The following is a 23,717-nucleotide window of genomic DNA, read 5'->3' on the forward strand; positions in this document are numbered from 1 at the left end:
TGAAATATACTAAAAACCAGTGATGTGCAATGTTTAAATATAATATATTTATATTATTGTTATTTATAAAATGAATGAATGAACTAATGAACTTATTCAACTAATTAAGAGCATCAATACAATATTTTAAAGATTAGCTTGTAATATTAGTTTAATGGCGGAGGGCCACTCTCTTCCGCTCGCTGCACAGCTGGTCACACTGACGGTGCAATCACTTTTTTTTCGTGATAAAATTAAGGAATCTTGAGTTCATCGTTGATAAGCAGGCGATCTGATAATTGCCAGCACAGCAGCTCGGATAACTATAAAAGCAGACTCAGCTGGATATATAAAAGAGAGTCGTAATGCCCCGCCGATTGGGTGGCCGCAGTAACCTTACGATTGTGACGCTCGCTTTGCAGTCGTGGTGTTTTGTTATTGGAGCAGAAAACATATTCCAAACGAGATTATAAATAGTCACGATTTGTGTCGCAGTTGTCGCTGTCGTCGGGAGGATGAATGTGCAATTGCAGATTCCGTAGAAGCAGCGCGCTCCAGTTTGATCCACAGTGATCCGATCTGCTAGTGCCCGTGCAAACCGGGCGAAAAGCAACAACAAATTAGGTCGACATTTCGGGCACAGGTAAGCCTAATTTCAGTCGAACAAAATTACTTGTTAAGTTATAAGCTAATTATGAGTTGGCTGTTTCAATTAGGCTGCAGAGCCAAATCAAGCGGGCCACGGGCCCAAAGCGGAGTCAACAAAGAAGCGGGGCAGAGAGACATCGAAACATTGGTTTCAACACCACACGTTCAAAGTGAAGGTCAACGTCACAACGACTCGAGCGGCAAGTCTGGCGGCCGAAGGCGAAAGACAAAGCCATCCGCCGTCACCAGCACAACCTCCAACACCACCGCCCCCGCCACCGGTAGTCTCCAGATAGCCAGCACCATGTCTGCAACATCCTCCGAATCCTTTATGCACGGCCAGAGGCTAATGCTCATCTTCCTGGTGGCCCTGTGCATCGTAGTTGCCTGCGTCCTTAGCACCGAGACCACCATGCCCACGCAGAACATGTCCAACAAGGAGCGGGCGGAACTCCGGTAAGTCTCAGCTCCTATGCAATTTGTTTAAATGTAACCCATATATGCATCAGAAACGAGGAGGTAAAATTAGCATAACTCGTTTTTAATCATTTATGGATATACATTTAAATGACATGTTTTTAAAGCGAAATATATATCCATGACTCTCATATTAAGTCATATTAAAACGCTTAAGCTTAAAAGTTGTTCTGAACAATCACATAGAAAGTGAATTCAAGTATACAATATGTTCCATTTGCTTTTAGGGAAGAGGCTCGCGATATGTTCTATCATGCATACAACGCCTACATGCAAAACGCCTATCCAGCTGATGAGCTAATGCCGCTCTCCTGCAAAGGACGGTACCGGGGAGTGACGCCATCGCGTGGCGACATGGACGACATTCTCGGAAAGTGAGTTCAAATAAATATGGCTTGGAGGGATCACTAACATTGTTCTTACTTTTAGCTTCTCCATGACTCTTGTGGATACTCTGGACACCCTGGTGCTGCTGGGTGATTTCACAGAGTTTGAGCACGCGGTGAAGCTAGTTATCCGCGACGTTCAATTCGACAGCGACATTATTGTGTCGGTGTTTGAGACGAACATTCGAATGGTCGGTGGTCTGCTGTCGGCGCACATCCTGGCGGAGTATCTGCAAAAGCATGCGGATACGATGCATTGGTACAAGGGCGAACTGCTGGAGATGTCTCGCGAGCTGGGCTACCGATTGCTACCGGCGTTCAACACATCTACGGGCATTCCGCATGCGCGTGTTAATCTCCGCCTGGGCATGAAGGATCCGATGCTCAAGAAGTCCCGTGAAACGTGTACCGCGTGTGCTGGCACCATCCTTCTGGAATTTGCTGCTCTGTCGCGTCTAACCGGTGATCCCATTTTCGAAGTGCGAGCCCACGCCGCCATGGATGCGCTGTGGAAGCTAAGGCACCGTGGCTCCGATCTCATGGGCACGGTACTTAATGTCCATTCGGGCGATTGGGTGCGACGCGATTCTGGAGTCGGAGCTGGCATCGACAGTTACTACGAGTACCTGTTCAAGTCGTATGTCCTACTGGGTGACGACAAGTACCTGGCCCGCTTTAATCGCCACTACAACGCAGTGATGAAGTACGTCAGCGAGGGACCAATGCTACTCGACGTGCTCATGCACAGGCCACATGCTAAGTCCAAAAACTTCATGGACTCGCTTCTGGCATTCTGGCCGGGCTTGCAGGTGCTTTCGGGCGACCTAAAACCAGCTGTGCAGACACACGAGATGCTCTATCAGGTATGTAACATCCTTTCCAAACCCACCAATAATTGCGATTGGTTTTACACATATATTTAATCTTATTTGCAGGTCATGCAGATGCACACCTTCATTCCAGAAGCATTTACCGTCGACTTCCAGATACATTGGGGACAGCATCCCCTGCGGCCAGAATTTATAGAGTCCACTTACTTCCTGTACCGCGCCACTGGCGATCATCATTATTTGCAGGTTGGCAAGAAGGCTCTGAAAACACTCCAGCAGTATGCGAAGGTATCTTGCGGCTATGCGGCCGTCAATGATGTACGGACTGGCAAGCATGAGGATCGCATGGACTCGTTTGTGCTCTCCGAGACGATCAAGTACCTCTTCCTACTGTTCTCCGATCCCCAGGATCTGATCATAAACGTCGATGAGTTCGTCTTCACGACCGAGGCTCATCTGCTACCGCTCTCTATTGCCCAACTAGGGAATGCCACGTTTAGTAAGTACTTGTAAATTGTTTTACGTAATCGCCGCAACGCTATCAGTAATTCTATCTATAGGTCTTGAAAGGTCTCAATTGCTTACTTGCAACAATCTCTTTTATCTTCAAGTTGGCCATTTGTGGGAACTATTATTCATGTTTTCCTTTCTTTTGCAGGCTTTCGCCAGACGGACGAACACAACGTACTCGACTTCATGCGCACCTGCCCCAGTTCAAATAGGCTTTTTCCTGAAAAAGTACGCAAACCACTGCGCAACTTCATTACGGGCTCGTGCCCTCGCACCACCGCGGGGAAGCGACTCAGCGCCCTGGATTTTCAGGCAAGCAATGCAGATCATCTTCGAGCTGTTTACGACATGGGCATTACCATGGTTTCGGTAGGCGACCGCAGCCAAGGCAAGGTGCGACTGTTTCATAGTTTCTATAATGTAAGTTTTTTTCTGTTCTGCTTTTTGGTTTCGTTTGACACTCTGGTTGGTAACCAGTGCGCCACCAGTCCCTCCTCGATCTTCCGCTTCCTACTCTTCCTTCTCATCATCATCGCACAGATCGTAGAACAAATTAATATATATTCGACTTTATTTAGGCCAAAAGTCACGAGGAGGGCGAAATGGGACTGCAATTTATGCAGGAGATGCTTGAGCTGACCAAGATGCAAAGCATAAATCAGCTAGCGCAACTGCAGGTTTGCATGCTTTATACATTTTAAATGGCAAGCATCATAAAGATTTTTTCGTTTCTAGGCCGTAGCCTACGCCACTGACGAGAACCCACAGGATTGGATCGCTCTGATGGCCGGGCCCTCGCACTTTAGCCCGGAGTTAACTGGCGATCAGTTCGTCCAAGGGGACGTGATACTGGCCAAGCCGCTACGAGCCTGCGATGAGAGCCTAGAGAACGCCGAGGAGGCGAAAGGAAAGGTCCTGGTGGCCGAGCGCGGCGATTGCACGTTCGTTAGCAAAGCGCGACTGGCCCAGAAAGTGGGGGCGGCGGCGCTGATTGTCTGTGATAATGTTCCGGGCTCTTCCGGTGAGACGCAGCCGATGTTTGCAATGTCCGGCGACGGCAAGGACGACGTGCTCATTCCAGTCGTCTTCATGTACAGCGTGGAGTTCGGCAAGCTGTCGGCGGTCATGCAGCGGCGGAAACAACCTCTGCGTGTTCGCGTCATGCAGATGGTGGAGTTCAAGCGCTGGCAACTGGCCAAGGAGCAGCGCCAGAACCAAACAGCGTCGGTAGCACAGAAACCGGACAAAGAATTGTAGTGGACTGCTACGGCTGCTGGAGCACCCTCAGCGTTTACTCTTCTTTCGGGGCTTGATACAGCCTTGAAATGGTTCTCGCCAAAATAGAGATATGTGTATTCTCTATATTCGTAACGTGTGTACAGTAAGCGAACGTAACTAAATTGGAATTTCCTGTACTTTACTAGACATGTAAGAGCGATTTAATGCCACGAGTTATGGAACTCAGTTTAGGGATCTTTGCATTTCGTGGTTGGTTCTCAGGCAGGCAATTGGCTTCCTAGTGGCAATATTATAACCGAATAGCATCGCATTCGCGTTCATTCTAATTGTATATTTGGTCCACCTCACAATTTTTTCGATGGATTTTACTTTTTTGATGTAAGCTAAACTTCTGTATATAAAAACTTAGAACTTAGAGACTAACAAAATCGTAAATAATGATTAGTTTTAAGAAGATAGTTCATAGGCTAGACAGTCGGAGTTGATCGACAACAGAGTAGTTGAAATTGATTAGATATTATACAAAATTAGTTTAAAATATACGAACTATAATGAAAAACCAAAGGCATTTTCGTTTTGTCATTAATACTCAAGAGCCAGCTATGATCTTACACCTGAGATCTTATAGGAATTACCTTCCCTTGTACTCCAATACACGAAGATCTCGGTGACCGACCAACTTCGCTAGGATGCGAGTCCAGAGGCAGTCTCAAAATCCGTGATCGAGTATTATAAACCAAATAATTGTGCATGACAACATATCTGTGAATCGACTAAATGCAATTGTTGCAAACAAAAACGTTGTATATTTAATAGGATTTCCTTTTTAATGACATTTATTTCTTTCCATTTTGGTGTTTCAATTGATCTTAAAAATATGACAAATTCACTACTTCAGTCGGTAGTAGCAAATCAAACAGTTGAATTCATAAGCCTAAAACTACGGTAGCTTAAGCTAGTTTTGTTTTTCTTTTAGAAAAAATAAAAAGAACGAAAGAAACAAAAACACTTATTTCAAAATAGCGCATAATAAAGGCTACTACTCTCCGACTTACTTAAGACTAAGGCGAAATGTTGATGCTTCTGGATGATCGTGATTGTTAGGACTACGGGTTTAAGACGCAACTTTTTTATAGTTTCGTATATTTGAACTATACTTGGGCAGACAGCCAGAAGCACATTTATAGATCGGGTATTCTGTGTGATATTCAACATGGGTTTGTGTGAAAAAAACAAAAACTTTGTTCAAGGCCAAGACTCCACATTCCAAGTTCCGCGACACAGGTCTACGCCGATTGGGTCTGCTGGACAGCCAATTTCAGCATGTGATTGGCGATACTATCTACAGTTAGGGATTGCGGGGACATCTCGATCACTTGGGACTTGTGCCGGGCATAAAAACGCTGCGCCCCATTGCTTTGCGGCGCCAAATAGGTTAGCTGTCTCGGATCGGCGGCACTTATCCAGGCCTCGTCGTTCGATGCTGACTTGATGATCAGGTGATCACCAGTGTTAACTCCCTCCGTGGCATCGTCGAATTGCGGCGATGGTAAGCGATGGACCTGCAGCAGGCGGTGCGAGGGCGTGGCATGGGATAGCTCACAGGCGATCACATGCACCTCAGCCGGTTTGTTTGGTTCTTTGAGCAGCTGGTAAAGCACCAGCATGCTGCTTTGGTCCATATCGAGGCTAGGATAGTGCATAGCAGCCAGGCAACGGCCCAGCGGCCGGCCCAAGTCGTAGTTCATCAGAGTATCGCCGCTGCGATGATCCCAGACGGTGATGCGCATCTGGCCGTAGCCGATAAGGCGATCCTCTGAAAGGCACTCAATGTGACGCAGCTCGTGGCGCAACTGCTTAAACTCCCGTATGGAGGCCAGGGTATCCAGCGTGGGCGTCAGTGAATACTTGCAAATGCCCGAGCGCGACTTGCCCATCACCAGTTCCTGCTGCCATGCCATAACGAAGTAGCGCGAATCCGCTATAGTTGTGTATATGACATGCGGCCATTCGCTAAATAACGAAAGTTGTGGGTTACGTCATAGAATTTATGCATACTGCATGATGAACCTCACCAATTGACAGCATCCAAGTGCACCGAGTGCATACGTGGTCGTAGTTCCTCCTCGCAGAAGTAGTACACATTCACATGTAACGAGGTTAGCTTCACCTCTCTCTTGTGATGGTCCAGCGGCCTGCTCCGCATTTCCAGGTACACTGGCGTCGAATTGTGCACGCAAATGCGGCTGCCAAACGGCGTGAAGATCTCTCTCTCTGTAATAGATCAAAGAGGCTAGAAAGATTCGAAATATATATATATATGATCGTAACCCACCGCTAGTCAGGCGCCGCACTCTGCCCAGGTAAACCCATCGCGGGCCCTTATCCAGCTCCTTCTCGACATCTTTGGGCTCGCGCGAAGGTGTTTGGGGCAACTGTGGAGGGGGAGATTTTCTGACGCCATCAAAGGACGGATTATGTCGGGTTTGATGCAGCACGTTGAACACTTTGGAGTACTTCCAGAAGGTAATGCAATTCTCCTGCAGCACAATGAGCTGTTCCAGCTCGTAGTACATATAGAGAACCTGGCCGTGCTTGGCAGAAAGTGGATTTGCTAGCGTCGCGGATCCCTGACTGAGTCGCAGCAGACCACCAGGAGGGGTGGCCAGGACTAAGTCAGCTGGATTGACTTTTCCGGCTTGCTGGCGCGGGCGATGCAGCTCCGTATTCGGTGGCGGTGTTGTTGGGGATGGCGGGTAAATAAGCACGGGCTGTGCATAAGGCGATTGAGGGACGGACGGGGAATGAACGAAGGTCTTGTCAACGGCTTCTTTGGCTGCGGAGTTGACCAGATGGCTGTGTGTAGGCGCAAATGTGTTGGGCACGTCAGCGAGCCTCAACACAGTGGCATTAGGAACGGCTGCCACAGGTTCAGTCACCGTTTCAATATTAGAAGGCAGTGACTTGGCTCGTGCTCGCTTCGTCCGCTTACTAAGGCGACTAGATTTCGTTGCACTTGTCGTGGCAGTTTCAGTCTCCTTGACACCTTTTATCTTTCGGGGAGAGTTTGGCGGAGCCAATTGCTGTTGCTGCAAGCGATGTTGCTCAGGAAGACTTTTATCTACCGGTTGCGGTTTCTTTAACGACGTCCGTGCTGCCTTGGGCATTAGGGCCTTTTTGGTGTTTTGTGCTGCACCGCCAGCAATCCGTTTCGATCGTCCCTGAGCCATTTCATCCGACAGGGCGTAGCTCTTGAGCAGGCTAACCTTGCGGCTACGAAGTAGCTTTGAATTAAGATGTGTGGTGGAGCGGGTAACCAAGTCGCGTGCACGAGCTTCCTTCCCGGGACTGGATGCACCCATGGTAGTGCGGCGTCGCGGTGTAGCGGCAACAGGTTTGGTGGCTCCATGGGTTTTCCTGTGCTTTGGTTTTTTGGGTGTATCCACTGGTAAGGCGACTGGAGACTGGAGAGTATCCTTAGCTGGACTGGTTATTGTAACACTTTTCTTCACTGGCTGGGAAATGACTGAAGGATGCGGCGCGCTTACGTCACCAAAGCCGCCGATTAAGTGCGAGGGCGGCGGTGAGATGTGAGACTCCTGCCTGCTGTGAGATGGATTCGGGGGCGAGGCATTGCTTGTAGCCTTGATAATATAAATTGATGGCTTCGTCTCACGCGCCTGGCGCAAGCGTTGCTGCATGCTCTCCAGCAGCTTGGATTGGGCAGGTGCGGCAGCCTCGAAGATCTTAGTAAAAGCCGCCTCAACGGACTGAAACCGACCCTTATCAGACTCCTTGTCTATCTCATGTTTCTGGTAGCCGTCGACATCCACAATGGATCTACGACGTTGCGGCTCCTGTCCTTTGAGCGATGGTTGCCCCTCTACATCCTTTGAGGATTTGGAACTGGCTATAAGGTCGGTGGTTTTGGGTGACCTCTTCGTAGAGCAATCTTCCTCTTCCGCAAAATATGAGTTGTACAAGTGATTCAGCTTTCGCTTATGCTTTGCAGGCAATTGAGAGTTGAAATGGACATCCGCATCCCCCGCCATCCTCGAAACGGATTGTGATGTCTGAGGCGGGGAGGATTCTTCTTTATCGGTGCTAAGCTCACTACTGGTGGTCAGCGGTATCTTCTTGTCCTTATCCTGCTGCCTATCTCGCTCCCTTTCGCGCCGCTTGCCACGCACATCACTACGCATCCTGTCCAGTTGCTGTTGTGGTCTCACCCGCAGCGATCGGCGAGCGATAGTGCTGTTGGCTAGCTCCCTCATGGCGGTAGCCACGGCATTTGCTGTTGACAGTTCGGTGAGTCCCAGATAGTTGCAGAATTCCTGTTGCTCATTCGGATAGTTAACGTAAGGCCCCTGATTCCCTTCCATTTGCATCTCTGTAAATTAATTTACCCATTAAATTTGCAATAAAATACAAATAAAAAGTCTTACGTTGGGGAGCCTGTGGCAGTTCCTCGTAGTGATACATCTGCGGCTGTTGGTTCATCTTTTGCTCCATAAACTGCTGTTGCTGCATTGTTTGCACCTGCTGACGCATAACATTTAATACAGCGTTGGTTAGTTGTTGTTCTTCTGAGGGCCCACGGTCGCTTAAGTTCGCCTGCATAAAATCAGCAAGTCCTGTCGGAGCAGTTGGACACGGTTTAGTATAGGATACGGATGCGACCAGGTCTAAATTCGCAGCGGATGAACATGCCGTTTGAGTAAGCGCGCTACTCTCCAGGTCTGCTGTAGATGTTTCCTTGGTAAGGTTCCGCTGCTCGAAGTTTGGTGAGTCCGTGTTCTTTAAGTCATCAACATCTGCCAGCACTATCTCTTCTTCCTCCGGCTGTTGATCATCCTGTAGCTCCTCCTCGGGTATCAATGTGGTTACAGAAGCTTTTTCCATGCCCACCACCTCGTAGCAATCGTCGTCATCATCATCTAGCACAATTGTCTCCTCGGTGGGCAAAATGTGTAAATAGCGACGATACACCGGTCGTTCCGCCGACTGAGAGCTGGCAAGCTCTTGAGTGGATTCGTCTGAGGTTTGCATGATTTCACGGCTGATCTTCTCCATGTTCCTGACCAGTGTTTCACGGAACTCGGCAAAGTTAAGCTGTTTGAGTGATGCGGTAACAGCCTCATACTGCTTGAAGGCAACCTCAAAGCCTTCCACATCCTCGACATCGGCCCACTCCTCCCTGGGTGCCGTTTCCCAATTGGAGACTTTCTCGGCGGGACTCATCTGCGGCTGAGCCTGACAGATGCTTGCCAGTCTTCGATCCATAGCCTCTCCATGCAGCGTATTCTTCATCAGCGGCGGATATTTGCGCTTCAGCGGCGCCACTTTGGATGGAGGTCGACCGCCCGTTAACTCGTCCTCATAGTCATAGTGGTCGCTGGCGTTGGGCATGGAGGATGAGCTGACGGGAAATTCCGTGGGACTGCTGTGTTCGCGAAGCAACTTTCTTTGCGGATTATTTGGCAGCGGCTCCTGTCCCTCGAATTCAATAATGTCGATAGGCTGGGCTTGTTCTTCCTGGACTGCGTCCTCGCATTCTTCATCATCGTGGTCCTCCAGTTCGTGATCATACACCTGACAAATATCTGGTCGTTCCTCCTCCATCGGTGTGTCGTCTAAGAATGTGGCGTTTTCGTTTTCCTCCGGCGCCTCGTCGTCGACCAGTTCCTGGTGCACTAAAGGCTGTTCTAGCGCAGCATCACTAAGGTACACATTGTTTCCAGCCGCCAATCGTGCCTCGGCCACACCCATATCCTCCACGACCTCCTCGATGTAGCCAGTCCCATTGAGACACTCATTCGCATCACTCTCCTCGGGCAGCAAGCCCAGCAATGCTCCGGTACCGTTTCCGGCCATCATGATGGCCCTGGCGAACTCCTGCTCGCATGCCACTCCTTGGGTGGCTACTATGATCTCACAGCAGTGTTCTTCTCCTAAGACGACCATGTTCTCTCCATCCACTGACTCATATATCACACACTGCTCCTCTTCCTCGGCCACCTGAAGTTCATGTTCACCCTCATCATTCTCGTGGGACAGCATTTCGAACTGGTCAACATTGCCATTGCTCAGCAGCATGCCGGGGCTGCTGACTACAGTCTGCATTAGTCCAATGGCCGGATCCTGGACAGATTCGGGCGAGTCTAAAAAACAAGAAAAGTATGTGAATGCATGAGTGAGTTTACCATTATCGATATTTCATGTTTTCAATTAGGAAAAATGTTCATATAGAAGAGATTAACAAACCGTTGATCTCGATGACCTCGTGGCTGCTGTACGAACGTTTTGCCGGGGTGCAGGTGGACCATGCCGGTGCTTGGTGTGTCTCTTCGGCCATCATCATTTGCCGGCGAAGTCCGAATATTAAGGGTTCACTCTGAGGGACGAAACTGGAAGACGGCTGCTCCTCCGGCCAGCCCTTGAAGCCGCTGCCACTCGAGATAAGGCTTTGGACGTCCGAGTCGTCGGAGATCACGTGCAGCATGCTGTCCACGGCGGGGTCCAGATCTGCTCCCGTCCTCGAGGATCTGGTGACGGATGTAACGATATCCGTGGGATACTCCCGATCCTCAGCCACGCCCGATGCGTCGCCTGGAGCTTCGCTGGCCTCCGTATCTACCTCGTCGCCCTCAAGCGGCGAGTAGCGGTTCAGTAGTTGCTCCTCTGCCGTAACGTAGGCCATCAGGCTGGCTTCTCTCCTGGACATCGCGTTGGTACGGGGAATGGGATTGGGATTATCTAGCCCTCGTCGACTCGTTTAGCAATTGTGGTAGGATTTCTTGTAAATTTAGCACGTGAAATTTAAAAAATATACTTGATGCTGTCTACAAAACAATGCCCGAACTGACTGTGGACGATCATGATTACATTATCATGGCTTGGTCGGTTTCCTTCGATTGTTATTTTACGTTCTCTGCGTACTTTGCGTTGTATATTTCTTATTTGATAGGCTTAATATTATAAGTTGCTTTATCCTGTGTGACCGTGGAAAACACCGTAGTATTATCTCACATCGCCATGGCGAATATACGTCTTAAAATACCATCGGTATTATTTTTACAGTGGGATCAATCAATAAAATATATCTTTGAAATATTAAAAAGAATTTTAAATTGTAAATGTTTAATTCTGTGATGACTTAATACATTTTTGTGACCATAACTATATTTAACATTATTTATAAACTAAACCTTATTCTCTGGAAAATCGATTAGTTTTAAAATATAGTTATATCCTTTCAAATATTACCCATTTCATTGCGGTGCTCGATTCATAAAGATTTAATAGAGTTAATACCCCTTTAGCTCGTATTATAATACAGATCTTTACTTGCTTAATATAAAAGTTCAAGCTTAGTAACATAAACTAATTAATGTGATTCCCAATATATCTCGATCAGCTGTTGCTGTTTACAAAATCCGCGTTTGCTGGTATTCATCGCACCCTGCAGATGGTATAATTGCCCAAACGCCGATACGGCCACTCTGCTCTCACGGTACTCGAAATTGTGAGAAAAGAAATGAAAGAATATAAAAAAAAAACACAAGCTAAACAGACCGCACTTACGCCCCAAAGAAGTTCCCATGCGCCCGCGCGCTGATAACGCAAGTCTGAGAATCTGAGTCCAATTCCGCTCCGAATCTGAAACGAAAACTGAACTGAGTAGCTCGGTCGGGAAATGGGAATTGATATATAGCGGGCGTCGTCGTAGCTCAGAACAAATAACTCATAGCTCTCGAAGCGTGAACGTCGCTGTCGTCGAGTTTCCGCCTTCAATCGAGCACTGAAAACAGAAACATACTAAACAATATACGTACTCTCCGGAATCTAATGTTCGCCCGTTAGCCGGATTCTAAATTAAATCAATTGTGAAAATTCAATAAGTCAACGATGGAGGCAAATGGCGATACTAGCGCCTGCAATGGGTATTCGGACAAGCAGCGGAAGGATGTGCGCGTCTGGTGCGATGGATGGTGAGTCATCTACATTTAGGGGCCTCCAGGAATTCGGGCCACAATGTCTAACGGTTCTTAAGGCAAACCATTGCGTCACATCACTCGTTACTCAGAGCTAACGGTAAAGTGAGTCAAAGCATAACCAGTCCACGTCGGTGCCAACGATTCCATGCCACACCACGGCCAACCGTACCCTACTATTTCAATTCTGATTTGGTTTCCAATACCAATACCCGTAATCAGCCGACGATAAACTAAACCCCATTTTCAGGCGTGCTAAGAAGCGTTCAGGGTTCCTCAATTGATTAGCAAATCTTTGTGGAACTGTGCCGTCTCGCTGCCCGCTCCAATAGCCACCCATTGCCGTCGTCCGGCTGAAATGTCTACTTAATTCAGGTTCAAGGTCTTTCGAATCCGAAATGTTCATATTCTCCACGCTTGACCGGGCCATTTGGCATTATATTTATATTTATACGCTATGCAATCTATTCATAAAGGGGTACGCTAATTGCACGCTTACAGTGGTTATTCTAAAACAGATTACTGGGGAAAATGTTTAAATTTGCCTTGCTCTCAAATTATGGCGCTTAAACTAGCTATATTCCAAATTAGTTTGCACAATAATTATTTGTTATATGCGATAAACCCGTTGTTCGGTTCATCTAATGCATGTATGTATGTATTTTAGATCCGAGTATAGATACTATTGACGCACTTTGACTTTTTTGGGCACCATCAAATGGTTCTATAGGCATTGCGCTCCCCTATATATATATAATTATTTGATTCCGTGCAATGCATCATCAGAAACCGGTTTATCTTTATCGGTAATGACGCGTTAGACTGCGATATGGACGGATGGATAGATAGATGGCCTACCATAACAAGTTTGTCTGCTCCATTGGGGGACGACAGGAATTTCCTCAATTGCGCTACCGCCAGGCGTCGATTTATAAGTAAAAATAAAAATATACCCATTGTTTATGTGCGCCCTCGCTCTTTCTCTTATTTCCTTGTATTTCTACTCACCGTATAAACAATGGCACACGCTCAACAAACAAAAATACAATCATCGTACGATTCTCTGTATGTGGCATACATGCTCTGGCTAACCCACTGTATCTGAACGGCCTGCCTTTCCTTCCTCTTTTCTGTTTTTGAAAAGGGGCTTCAGATTTTCGGATGAGGGCTGCGTTTACGTGGCCCTTGTTGACTGTGGCTGCCCGCCGGTCGTCCGTCCTCAAACATCACGTGATTCTGGCATGCGCATGCCCTCCGCCTCGGCGATGGACCCCACACCCGCTTTGCACCACCATCATTGCCATTGCCTCGCCATTGACCCACAATGCTGTCGTCATCGTCTGGCGGTCTTTTGTGTGCCCAATTTAATTGGCATTTCGCTGGGCTGCTCCTGCCCTGAATAATCGCAAGGGATTGTCTTAATTTTAGGAGGTTTTTTTTAAACCATATCCGTTCATTATTAAGAGGGTGTTCAATCTGGGAATAGAATAGAATACTTCTACGTACGCAAAAACATACATATAGCAAAACTATTAGAATCCAATTGCCATCTAATTTATGGCTTTAAACCTAAAACAAATACATCATGCTCATTGGCATTTCCGGGTAATTTTTGGCAATCTATGCTCCCTTATGTCCATTGTCCACGGGTCAGTGTGGAAGTCCTCTAGCTGCGTCTGATAAGACTAACCTACGTAGTCGTGCTCCAATCGCTGAAATTCCACATCAGCTGCTCATGGGCAAGAACAACAAGTATAAACATCATATTTGCGTGGAATCTGCCCAATAACCCAGCAGATGGGGGAAAGCACGTATGTATGTGGGGCACTTGGACCCAAAAATATTCTAATCAGTTGAGATTGATCATTGACGCAGGCACAAGTACTCGGCTTGTCTCCTCCTTGCCACCCAAGTCAATGAACCTCTGCCAGTGGAAATAACAAATGAATGGGAAGCTCTCGTAATAAGAGAGTCCGGGGCCTTAAGTCGGCATATATGTACATGTGTGTTGTACCATAGGGTCTATATGGCATACTTTACCCCACCAAGTCAATCCACTTTACTAGGCTCTGGGGTCCGGACGACAGAGCACAAATTCTACGGAGAATCGCGTGATATTTTTTAATCAGCAAACGGGCGTCGGCGTTGCTGTCGCTGGTGTTGTCGCCGCTTTTAGCTCACTCAATTGATTAAGCGGCCCCTGGGTCTGTTCCACATATAGAGTACAACAATGCTAATATGGGTATAGTATGTTCGGCACAGATTTCTTGGTGCGCTGCAAAAAAATCTCCGGGAGCAAAGGTTTCGCTTCGATTAATGAATGGCCCACGTTTTTACTAGCTGCTTTGTGGGCATCTCCGCAATTTGTTACTATCTGGACAAATCAAGGGAATAGCTGGCATAATGCATCTTTTATTTTTAGGTGTGCATGGCAGGGGGATTGCATTTCATTTAAATTTCATTTCAGTTAAAGATCCAGTTTGTCTTGAGTATAACTATTTTCTTGGGAATTCTCTAATCTTCAATGGAAACAGTACTTAAAATACTTTCCGTCTATCTATTTCAAATGAACTCCCCCACAATCGATTACCAAAGAAACGGCGGGCGTGTGATAATGGTGACGTTATTGGTTCTAATCATACGCAATTTAGTTAAGTGATTACCTTTTGCATCATATGTTAAAAAATGTTTACACAAAGCCCGCTGGGTGAATCATTTCCCAAAAAGCCACCAAAAGGGCAGGTTTCAATTAAGTTGTTGTATAAATACTTACAATTACAATTTACTTATGGTGTAAAAAATAAATACCTTTATAATTGGTGTTAAGTGCAATTTGTGCAACGCCTCACGTCCCCCGGATGCTATTATCGCTTTCCCAAGCCAAACAAAAACCAGGCCAGGGCACGTGTGCCTATAACCATAATGCCTAGAATCGCCGGAGAATGTAAACAAGCTGAATGGCGATGTTTGCGTATATGTGGCCACTGAAAAGCTGACGCAGCAGCGTTCATAATTGCAATTAGAATTGCAAAACAACGAGCAGCAGACGCGGTTTCATTGATATCCCCTGTCCTCCGGTTGCTTCATCTCTCTCTCGGCATTTTTGGCATACCCGCTCTGATGATCGAGTCCAAAGATCAATCTCTTGACCAATGCTGGGCAAAAGTGGAGCACACAAACCGCCTCAGTCACCGGTGGTCAGTCCGTCAGCTACTGGTCATTAAAAGCACTCGACCAGACATCTTTGACGCGCTTCGACAGCGGTTTATGTAAACTATGTAAATGGCTTGCTGGAACCACTTTATTGCTTTGTCGTCTGGGTCATTAGCAGTACTGCGTCGACGGGATTTTAACCTAGCTTCCACCATTAACTAAATAACCAGGATTCCAGCTGAGCGCCAAGACAAGTGTTTTTTTTTGTTGGGCTTAAGGTTCATTATACATAGTATGTATGCACATTCCAAGATGTTAAATGCGGCTTATCTTGCGAGCTCGAAAAATTGCTAATTTTATGAAATATATGCCACATTTTCTGAGTCATATTCGTAGAGCCAAGATCGTGTCCATTAGATAATCGACAAGGTCTCCCGGCATCCGTTGCAGTCTCAGTTATCTCAGAATTTGTGAAACTTCCACGAATGGAAGACAACATTTCCGGTCTCGACATGTCTCGATAAGGGTAACAAATGAAATTTGTTCACTTGTTCACTGGCACGCGTTTGATAAAAAAAAAAAATAGCCGTGTATCTATGCTTGTACTGACATATCTATCTTCCTCCCATCCTCAACAGCTATGATATGGTGCACTTCGGGCATGCCAATTCCCTGCGACAAGCCAAAGCTCTTGGCGATAAGGTAATTGTGGGCATTCACACCGACGAGGAGATCACCAAACACAAGGGACCACCGGTCTTCACCGAGGAGGAGCGCGTCAAGATGGTCAAGGGCATCAAATGGGTGGATGAGGTGGTGCTCGGTGCTCCGTATGTGACCACACTGAAGGTGCTCGACCAGAACAACTGTGATTTCTGTGTGCATGGAGGTGGGTACCGAAAATAATGCAAATATCTGAATGTTACTCAATCGAGTGTGCTTGTTTGCAGATGACATTACCATGACAGCCGAAGGAGTGGACACATATCATTTGGTCAAATCAGCCAATCGCTACAAGTAAGTATATAAGTGAATATATATTATTCAGATTGAAAAGCTTATTGAAAAGGTAATGCGATTTTAAATCTGCGCCGCACTTACGTTTTGTACACTTTGCCTTGACCTTTAATGAGCTGCCAGATGTCTTGTAACGCACGTACTTAAATTTTTCCAATTACTGACCTTAAATTTTCTTATGCAATCCGCAGGGAAGTAAAACGCACAGCTGGAGTCTCGACCACTGACCTTGTGGGCCGCATGTTGCTCCTGACACGCAACCACTTCCGTCAGGGATCCGCCGAATATGATATCGAGAAAGAAGGTAGCTTTAGCTTGTCCCAAGGCTTTTCTGGCACATTCAATTTTCATTTTAATGTTCCTAAATCACAGCGCCAAATTCATTGTTTTTTAACCATTACTAACTTTAATTTTAAGACAACTTTTTGTTTGCACTCTCTTTGTCTTTTATTTCCTTCTGTCGAACTTGTTTATTGCTCTTGCATGCTGTGCATAAATCAAAGTCGATCAATCAGTTACGAGTATGAACAATATTATACAGATATATTCAGTTTATACATGGGCTACGCACGATCAGTTTATGCATTTTCCCTAATAGACTTTTCTTAACGAGTTCAACTTTTTTTTGCCATAGTTGAACGCAAATAACTCCTTGGTTTATGTTGCTCTCTACAACTTTACTATTTCTCTTCTTTTTATTTCTATGTACGCACTGTTTACCACTTACCAAAATATAATATAATGTATGAAACCTATGAAAACTATGCTAAAACCTCAATATGCCAAATGTTTTGTGCGTGTGCGCGCCCGCGAAATGAATCCAAATGCCGAACCCAATGACCAACCTGCAATCAAAATATCCAAATCCGAATCCAAATCGAAATCAAATCCTAAACGTAAATTTTCGATCTTAAATACACACTATTGCTCATTTGTCTGCGTTGCTTTACAATACAATTATTAACAAATAAAAAAAAAAAATAGTGTCAATTTTAAAACGCCAAATAAAATCCCATCCAGGTTCTTCGAACATGGGTCAAGATTCAGCAGCCAAAAGTCCGTGGACCGGTTGTAGTCAGTTCCTGCCGACTACCCAAAAGATCATACAGTTCAGTGATGGCAAGTCACCGAATCCCGGCGATAAGATTGTAAGTTTAGCCCTCATTATATATATATTATAAATAATTCATAATGGCCGTTATTTCCAGGTTTATGTGGCTGGCGCCTTCGATCTCTTCCATGTGGGTCACCTGGACTTTCTGGAAAAGGCCAAGAAACTGGGTGACTACCTGATTGTTGGCCTGCACACAGATCCCGTGGTGAACTCCTACAAGGGCAGCAACTATCCCATTATGAATCTGCACGAGCGCGTGCTCAGTGTTTTGGCCTGCAAGGTAGGATTGCAATCGGTATTTTTAAAGTAATATCTCATAAATACTTGTCTTTTCCCCCAGTTTGTCAATGAGGTAGTAATTGGAGCTCCCTACTGCGTCACCGAAGAGCTGCTTGAGCACTTCAAAATCGATGTTGTCTGCCATGGACGCACACCCATTGCGCTGGAGAATGGCAAGATCGATCCGTATGCCGTTCCCAAGACGCGAGCTATCTTTGAGCTGATCGATTCCGGCAACGAGATGACCACGGAGCGCATCGTGGAGCGCATCATCTCGCACCGACTGGAATATGAGCGACGCAATCAGGCCAAAGAGAAGAAGGAAATCGAAGCCTTTGAGGCACTTCAACGCCAAAAACAGACCCAAAAGGCCGGCTAGCCGGAACCAGATTCCGACCTCTCACACTAGACGAATGTTTTTTATTTTCTAGTTGCGTTCTTTTAGTTTGTTTTGTTTAGTTTGTCTTGTTTAGTTTGTCGTCCCCCGATAAGATGGCGCTTATATTTTTTGTTGCGTTAAAAGCGAAGCGACGCTGCCTGAGGATTCAGCGCACCGCTCTCTCTAGTACAATTTTAGAATATCTGCACATGCGCGCCACTTAGAAAGCCTTAATGATATAAGGTTATACACATAATTATATATTTAAAATCTAAATTTTATGTATGTAAGCTCAAAATTTGTAAATTCCCTTAGTATGCTGTAAGTGTGAGGAACAGCAAAATTGTACGAATAACAATGATAAACTGTGACATGTTATCCAAATTGAAAAGCCTTGTACGCCTTGTATGTATATATATTCAGCAGTGTAACGCAAGTAGGATGCCTGGATCAGGAAGTAGCTGCTTTTATCAAATGTAATCTCTGATACTTTGTACTAATTTATTAATGCATATACTAAGTGCAAGTTCAAGTTTTATGTTTTCTTGTTTAATCTTAGACTTAAATACATGGCCAAAAATATTGCGAATTCCAAAAAAAAACCGGAAGTTTTATATTCTTGCCTCGCTAATCACTTTCAGTTCGACGGTTAGCGATTGCTGCCAAACATCCAAGTCCATTAGTGCCTTAAGGTCATCTAAGCTGATGAGGATCACGTTGCTGTCGGTCTTGATGAACTCACTGCAGGTTTGGTTCGACGACAGTGGCAGCATTGGACGAGCTTTTATCTGCCTGGCGTAGTAACGTGGCAGGTTGGCCGGTTGGACCAGCAGGCGCAGAGTGATGGCCACGCCTTGCAACGGAGTAGCCACCCAGATGGCCAGGACTTCGTGTTTGACACGCTTCCTTTCCCACAGCACCGAGTGCATGGTGCGGCAGGCGAAGATCATGAGGGCGCTATGCTGCGAGAAGCGGCGGTACTCCACCGGCAGATGGGTGTTTCGGTGGCATTTCAGAGGATTCAGGCCAGTGCGCCGATAGCCATAGACACCCAGCAGGGAGTTGACATCTTTTTCCAGGCTACTAATATGACACGTTAGGGACACTCGCTTGCCCATTTCCAGTTCGTAGAACGGCACCCCCATTCCCGGCAGATGGTCACTCAAATAGTGACCCAACAGAGCGCTGGGCTCAACCGAGCAGAGGCATCCGTGACATGGGCATGCCACCAGGCGCAGTCGGCTCCACGGCGAATCGCTAGATGTGGTCACAGGCAGTGCGCTTTTCCTGCTGCTGGACGGCTGCTCGGTCAGCGAATGGAAATTCTGCAGTTGGAGCAGCTCATCCTCGGGAGCTGGCGCGGCCACTGACGCCGGCAGTCTGTAGTTGGAGAAGTGCTTGGTGTACAGCAAATCTTGCATTTCCTGCAGGCGCTGCTTTCGTCTCTCCTGACGCTTTCGATTTCGGCTTAATCCAAGGACGGGAGATCGAGCCTTGCCGGAATCAGTGGTCGGGTTGGCTCGCGAGATAGACGGCGCAGTCATTTTGGCAATCAGGCTTAACAAAACGACATAATTTTGATAATAAACTAGACAGAAACTCTATTCTATTGACAAATCAATCTTTTGACTTTACATTAGTTAAATATTTATTATTCAGTTGGGCCGAAATCCCGGCGGTACTGCAATACCGGGCCAACCCGCGACAGAGGTGGAGCAAGCTCCTAGCACTCCGTCTGATTCCAAAAATCAGTTTAACATTTGTTGTCCTCCAATGGAGGAACTATCAGATGTTAAGCTGATAAGAACAGATACTACACTTTGATCTTAGCCATAAGGCCGAGAAGCGATAACTTGAGAAGGGAAACGAACAGGGTCTCGATGAGCAAACGGTCAGAACCAGTTTGGAATTATAGGCACACATCTGAGAATGAATTCGGGGTAGGTCAGGGATAATAGAACGTAGAGTCAGGTAAAGGTAAAGGCATCACTTAAAACTTTATTATTACATTCCTTTCACTTAAAGTGCGTGGGTTAAAACACTTAGAACTGTGTAAATAAATGTTCTTATATTAGTAACGTTTTAAAATACATAATTTACTACCAGAAATAAGGCGAGGTACATTTCTTCTTGAGTGGATCTCCTATGTCCATCTATCTCCTGGAGGTCTTAGAGAGGTAGGGCTGGATACGAATCGAAATCCTGGGACAGACTAAAATTTCAATGGCATGGGAATTACGGTGGTTTCGCAGGCGGATGTGGTGGGAAATGCCATATTGTATTATATTATATTGTATTATATTATTTTGCGATATCAGCACCATTAACGGTGTCTTTAGTACTAATATTAGTACTGATATTCTTTATTCTAACACTGCCGTACTTCTCCTTTAGGTACTTTTGCACATTGGTATTGTACTTGCTTCGGGGATTAACTTCTCCTTTTCTCGCTGGTGGATCGAAAGGTTCATTAATGTTTTTTAAGGCAGTGGGTTCAGTGGAAGGCAAAAGGTCCGGTTGGAGTTCATCGATTTGTCCCTTCTTTTTTGAGCAGCCTGTTGATTGGGAGGAACTCTGCCGGGAATCCCTATCGAGCTCACCTAAGTAGTGGAAAAACAAGAATGAGTTAAAATTTAAACACTTTGGTATTTTGCATTTTATTGCCTTTCTGTTTGAGCTCATCTTTTTCCTGGACACCAGCTATATGTGAGTAGAGCTCCCGATTCCGCGATGAAGTGGATTCCGCCTGATTGTCTAGATCTTCTATATAACTTTTGTTGCTTAATCTCACGTCTTCATAATTTCTCGTGGGCATATACTCGCTTGGGTACATTTCGCTGCCATTCGAATTGGATGTTTTAAATAAAGTGTAATTTTTATTTGCTGGTTCACTGGTCGCACTTAATGGATCCATCACCATCTTGCTTTCCCTTATAACTCCAGAACTTAGGGCGCTGATTGCGGTAGCATCTTCACTACCAGGTGATTGAACGGGAAAACTAGTGGGTTGCAAATAAGTGTGCTGGCCGGGATGGAACTGCTTGAATCTCTTGAAAATCAGGCATGTTACCAACGAAAATAGGATCGACATGCTGAGAAAACCCATGGCTATAAGGCAGACTATTGCAAAGAAGTTGCTGTCGATTAGGGAAATCCTTTGCATATCCTTTTGGACCACCACACTTATGTGAACCGAATCCTTGCCACCGGGATTCTCCGCCAGGCAGGTATAGACGCCCTCATCGCTCTTCCGGGCATTAACAATCGTAAGACGTGACACAAAAACATCATGTCCGAATTTTCGAACCTTTGATTCATCCTCCCGCAATAGTTCTATGTAAACACGTTGCTTTTGCAGACTTTTCACCGGCTTGGAGCGGCTTTCGTATACTTGATTGGTGTAATCCCAGGCAATAATCGTATTGGGAGATCCGTGGACGCGACATATAAGCGTTACGTTCTCCTTGGAAGTGTTGATGGAAGTACTGAGTGTCGGATACACTATCTTTGGCTTGCAGGCAAACGCCTCCGGCTGATCCTCGATCCACAGACGACCACGTAACTGCAAAGGATAATGACAGGATGTGGGCGGGGTGTACAGGTTCATGCCTATGACAAAGTCACGGAACATCTGAAGATCGCAGGTGCAGTTCCAAGGATTCTCGACCAGCGATAATGCTGTGAGCTTAGTCAAGTCCTGGAAACTCTCCACCCTCAGTTTGGTCAGCTCATTGTTGTCCAGATAGATCTGCGAGAGAAGTGGTACTCCCACAAAGGTCTGGACATCGATGCTAACCAAGCGATTGCGCTTAAGTTCGATCTTGTGCAGATACTTGAGATTACGAAAGACTCCATGGCGAAGTGCTTGCAACAGGTTGCCATTCAGCAATATCGCCCGTACTTTCGAAAGACAGTCGAACACATTGGGTAGCAGGTCCATAAGTAGATTATTGGACAAGTCGAGCTCTATTAGGATTTGCAGTTGGGTGAAACTCCGCTGGTTCAGGTGTTTCAGCGTGCCATTTCGGATGAGTAACTTTTGGAGATTTTGCAAGTGGGTGGTCAGGAATGCGTTCTCCTCCAGGTAGAATATATGATTGTGTGACAAATCCAGCACTTGAACCTCCGGACTGAGGTACTCCGGCACTCCACTTAGGCTCAAATTGCGACAGTCGGCCGTCTTCTTGCCAGAGTTCCATTTGCAGTGACAGTTTCCACAGTCCATTAGCCAATCGGCACTGGCACTTTGGAGTACGAGTGCCAAGCAGTATATCTTAAGTAGGAATAGCGACAGGTGCTTTAAGGAAGTACTACATGGATCGAAGCTAAGCTTGATGGCCATTGAGATTTCTCTAAGGAACGGAAGGTCTAGCACATCCCAGTTAGTCTGGGTTATTGTTTGATGCACATTTGATTGGTTTTGCTTAATTTTCGCTCATGTCCAGTGTCCGTCATTAAATCGTTGCTCGCCTTGCATTATAATCCTGAAAGCCATGCTGTAAAGTAGAAAGAAAGGGTATTCCATAAGTTTATTCCCATTTAAATGTAAGGTTCAAGGTTAAGATTATTCTGACTCTAACTTGTACACAGGTATATATTTTAAATTGCCTTAATCTTCGATATATGTATAGGCTGACAAGATATTCCCAAAGCGCCAATTACCTGACCCAAGGGAACTGCAACTTCAAGGCCACTTTTCCCATTTTCTCTTTAACAGTATGGCATATAATCATTGGAAAATTGCTGACACTGGCCGTGGGAAAATGCTGCACTTTGTTGGCTTACCAGATTTAGAAAAACAATATAAATTTACTATCGCGCCACGCCTTAAGCTCGTTTCGAAAATGTTCTTCCAGAGACCTCGGCGTATATCCATCAACTGTTTTTCTATTTTGGTACTGCCCCACTTACCAGAGTGTTAACAGTATTTCGGCGCATGTCAAGTAGATTTTCAGCCTTCCTTTTCTTTTATGTAAATTAACATTGGTATTTTGTTGTTTTAACGAATATTATATTTAAATTAAATGTTACTGTTTTTGAACTATTACATTATTTGTAATTCTTTTTTACACATCTGATTTATACAACATTAACATTTTTACATTCATTTTTCGAAGGCTACTTAAATGAATAAGATAAATAATTTAAACAAATGACATGACATTATCCATATTATATGCCGGTTTTAATGTCTCATAAAATATTTATATTTTTCAAACAATATATGTTAGTCAATAATACGTACCTCTTGCCAGTTCGAAATGGTTATGTACACATAAGTTTAAGATTAACAAAATATTTTATTTTGGCGAAATGTTTTTAAGATTGTCCGTTACAAAATAAAAAGATTCATTTTTATTTGATCCGCAGACAAAAACCTAAACTACCCCTAAAAGCAGGCTATTCTTACTGAACAACAGCGACGTTGAGTCATTTTTCGTGTGCGCACACTTATAATTCCCAACTGGTTCTGACCGTTTGCTCATCGAGACCCTGTTCGTTTTCCGTTTCAAGTTATCGCTTCTCGGCCTTATGGCTAAGATCAAAGTGTAGTATCTGTTCTTATCAGCTTAACATCTGATAGTTCCTCCATTGGAGGACAACAAATGTTAAACTGATTTTTGGAATCAGACGGAGTGCTAGGAGCTTGCTCCACCTCTGTCGCGGGTTGGCCCGGTATTGCAGTACCGCCGGGATTTCGGCCCAACTGAA

The 23,717-nt window shown here is 45.5% G+C and overlaps 5 protein-coding genes and 2 non-coding genes across 12 annotated transcripts; 3 read left to right on the forward strand and 4 right to left on the reverse strand.

Annotated features, from left to right (window-relative positions):
- The first annotated feature begins 185 nt into the window (after positions 1–185).
- Positions 186–4,628, forward strand: LOC117135259 (ER degradation-enhancing alpha-mannosidase-like protein 3). Of its 2 annotated transcripts, none has more exons than XM_033295404.1 (8): positions 186–622; positions 696–1,083; positions 1,332–1,478; positions 1,534–2,353; positions 2,426–2,819; positions 2,979–3,250; positions 3,409–3,507; positions 3,566–4,628. In XM_033295404.1, exons 2-8 carry the CDS (start codon positions 932–934, stop codon positions 4,085–4,087), a joined length of 2,406 nt encoding a protein of 801 aa, XP_033151295.1. In that variant the 5' UTR covers positions 186–622; positions 696–931; the 3' UTR covers positions 4,088–4,628. The 2 variants fall into 2 exon arrangements, with proteins under 2 accessions (XP_033151295.1, XP_033151296.1); XM_033295405.1 differs by having other exon boundaries at positions 2,979–3,223.
- A 249-nt stretch (positions 4,629–4,877) lies between these two features.
- Positions 4,878–11,080, reverse strand: LOC117135257. The gene is made up of 5 exons (XM_033295403.1): positions 10,334–11,080; positions 8,515–10,230; positions 6,405–8,459; positions 6,145–6,343; positions 4,878–6,082 (listed from the first exon to the last, which is right to left on the reverse strand). Exons 1-5 carry the CDS (start codon positions 10,791–10,793, stop codon positions 5,356–5,358), a joined length of 5,157 nt encoding a protein of 1,718 aa, XP_033151294.1. The 5' UTR covers positions 10,794–11,080; the 3' UTR covers positions 4,878–5,355.
- A 501-nt stretch (positions 11,081–11,581) lies between these two features.
- LOC117142447 (ethanolamine-phosphate cytidylyltransferase) lies at positions 11,582–18,192 on the forward strand. Of its 3 annotated transcripts, none has more exons than XM_033306415.1 (7): positions 11,582–12,060; positions 15,855–16,105; positions 16,167–16,233; positions 16,425–16,537; positions 17,218–17,381; positions 17,442–17,627; positions 17,688–18,192. In XM_033306415.1, exons 1-7 carry the CDS (start codon positions 11,978–11,980, stop codon positions 18,003–18,005), a joined length of 1,182 nt encoding a protein of 393 aa, XP_033162306.1. In that variant the 5' UTR covers positions 11,582–11,977; the 3' UTR covers positions 18,006–18,192. The 3 variants fall into 3 exon arrangements, with proteins under 3 accessions (XP_033162306.1, XP_033162315.1, XP_033162323.1); XM_033306424.1 differs by having other exon boundaries at positions 11,583–12,060; positions 17,254–17,381; XM_033306432.1 differs by having other exon boundaries at positions 11,583–12,060; positions 17,275–17,381.
- Positions 18,193–18,486: 294 nt separating this feature from the next.
- LOC117142459 lies at positions 18,487–19,841 on the reverse strand. Its single transcript, XM_033306447.1, has one exon. It carries the CDS (start codon positions 19,547–19,549, stop codon positions 18,617–18,619), a length of 933 nt encoding a protein of 310 aa, XP_033162338.1. The 5' UTR covers positions 19,550–19,841; the 3' UTR covers positions 18,487–18,616.
- LOC117135365 lies at positions 19,660–19,855 on the reverse strand. The gene has a single exon (XR_004459019.1). It is a non-coding gene; the product is annotated as a U2 spliceosomal RNA (small nuclear RNA).
- A 127-nt stretch (positions 19,856–19,982) lies between these two features.
- On the reverse strand, positions 19,983–23,075 carry LOC117150631 (leucine-rich repeat-containing protein 24). 3 transcript variants are annotated; one of them, XM_033317602.1, is made up of 3 exons: positions 22,917–23,075; positions 20,670–22,501; positions 19,983–20,605 (listed from the first exon to the last, which is right to left on the reverse strand). In XM_033317602.1, the coding sequence occupies exons 2-3, from the start codon at positions 22,345–22,347 to the stop codon at positions 20,307–20,309; spliced, it is 1,977 nt and encodes a 658-aa protein (XP_033173493.1). In that variant the 5' UTR covers positions 22,348–22,501; positions 22,917–23,075; the 3' UTR covers positions 19,983–20,306. The 3 variants fall into 3 exon arrangements, with proteins under 3 accessions (XP_033173493.1, XP_033173491.1, XP_033173494.1); XM_033317600.1 differs by lacking the exon at positions 22,917–23,075 and adding an exon at positions 22,791–22,876; XM_033317603.1 differs by lacking the exon at positions 22,917–23,075 and adding an exon at positions 22,668–22,682.
- Positions 23,076–23,521: 446 nt separating this feature from the next.
- LOC117135366 lies at positions 23,522–23,717 on the forward strand. Its single transcript, XR_004459020.1, has one exon. It is a non-coding gene; the product is annotated as a U2 spliceosomal RNA (small nuclear RNA).

Source organism: Drosophila mauritiana, chromosome 2L, assembly GCF_004382145.1.
Source record: "Drosophila mauritiana strain mau12 chromosome 2L, ASM438214v1, whole genome shotgun sequence".
Taxonomy (NCBI): domain Eukaryota; kingdom Metazoa; phylum Arthropoda; class Insecta; order Diptera; family Drosophilidae; genus Drosophila; species Drosophila mauritiana.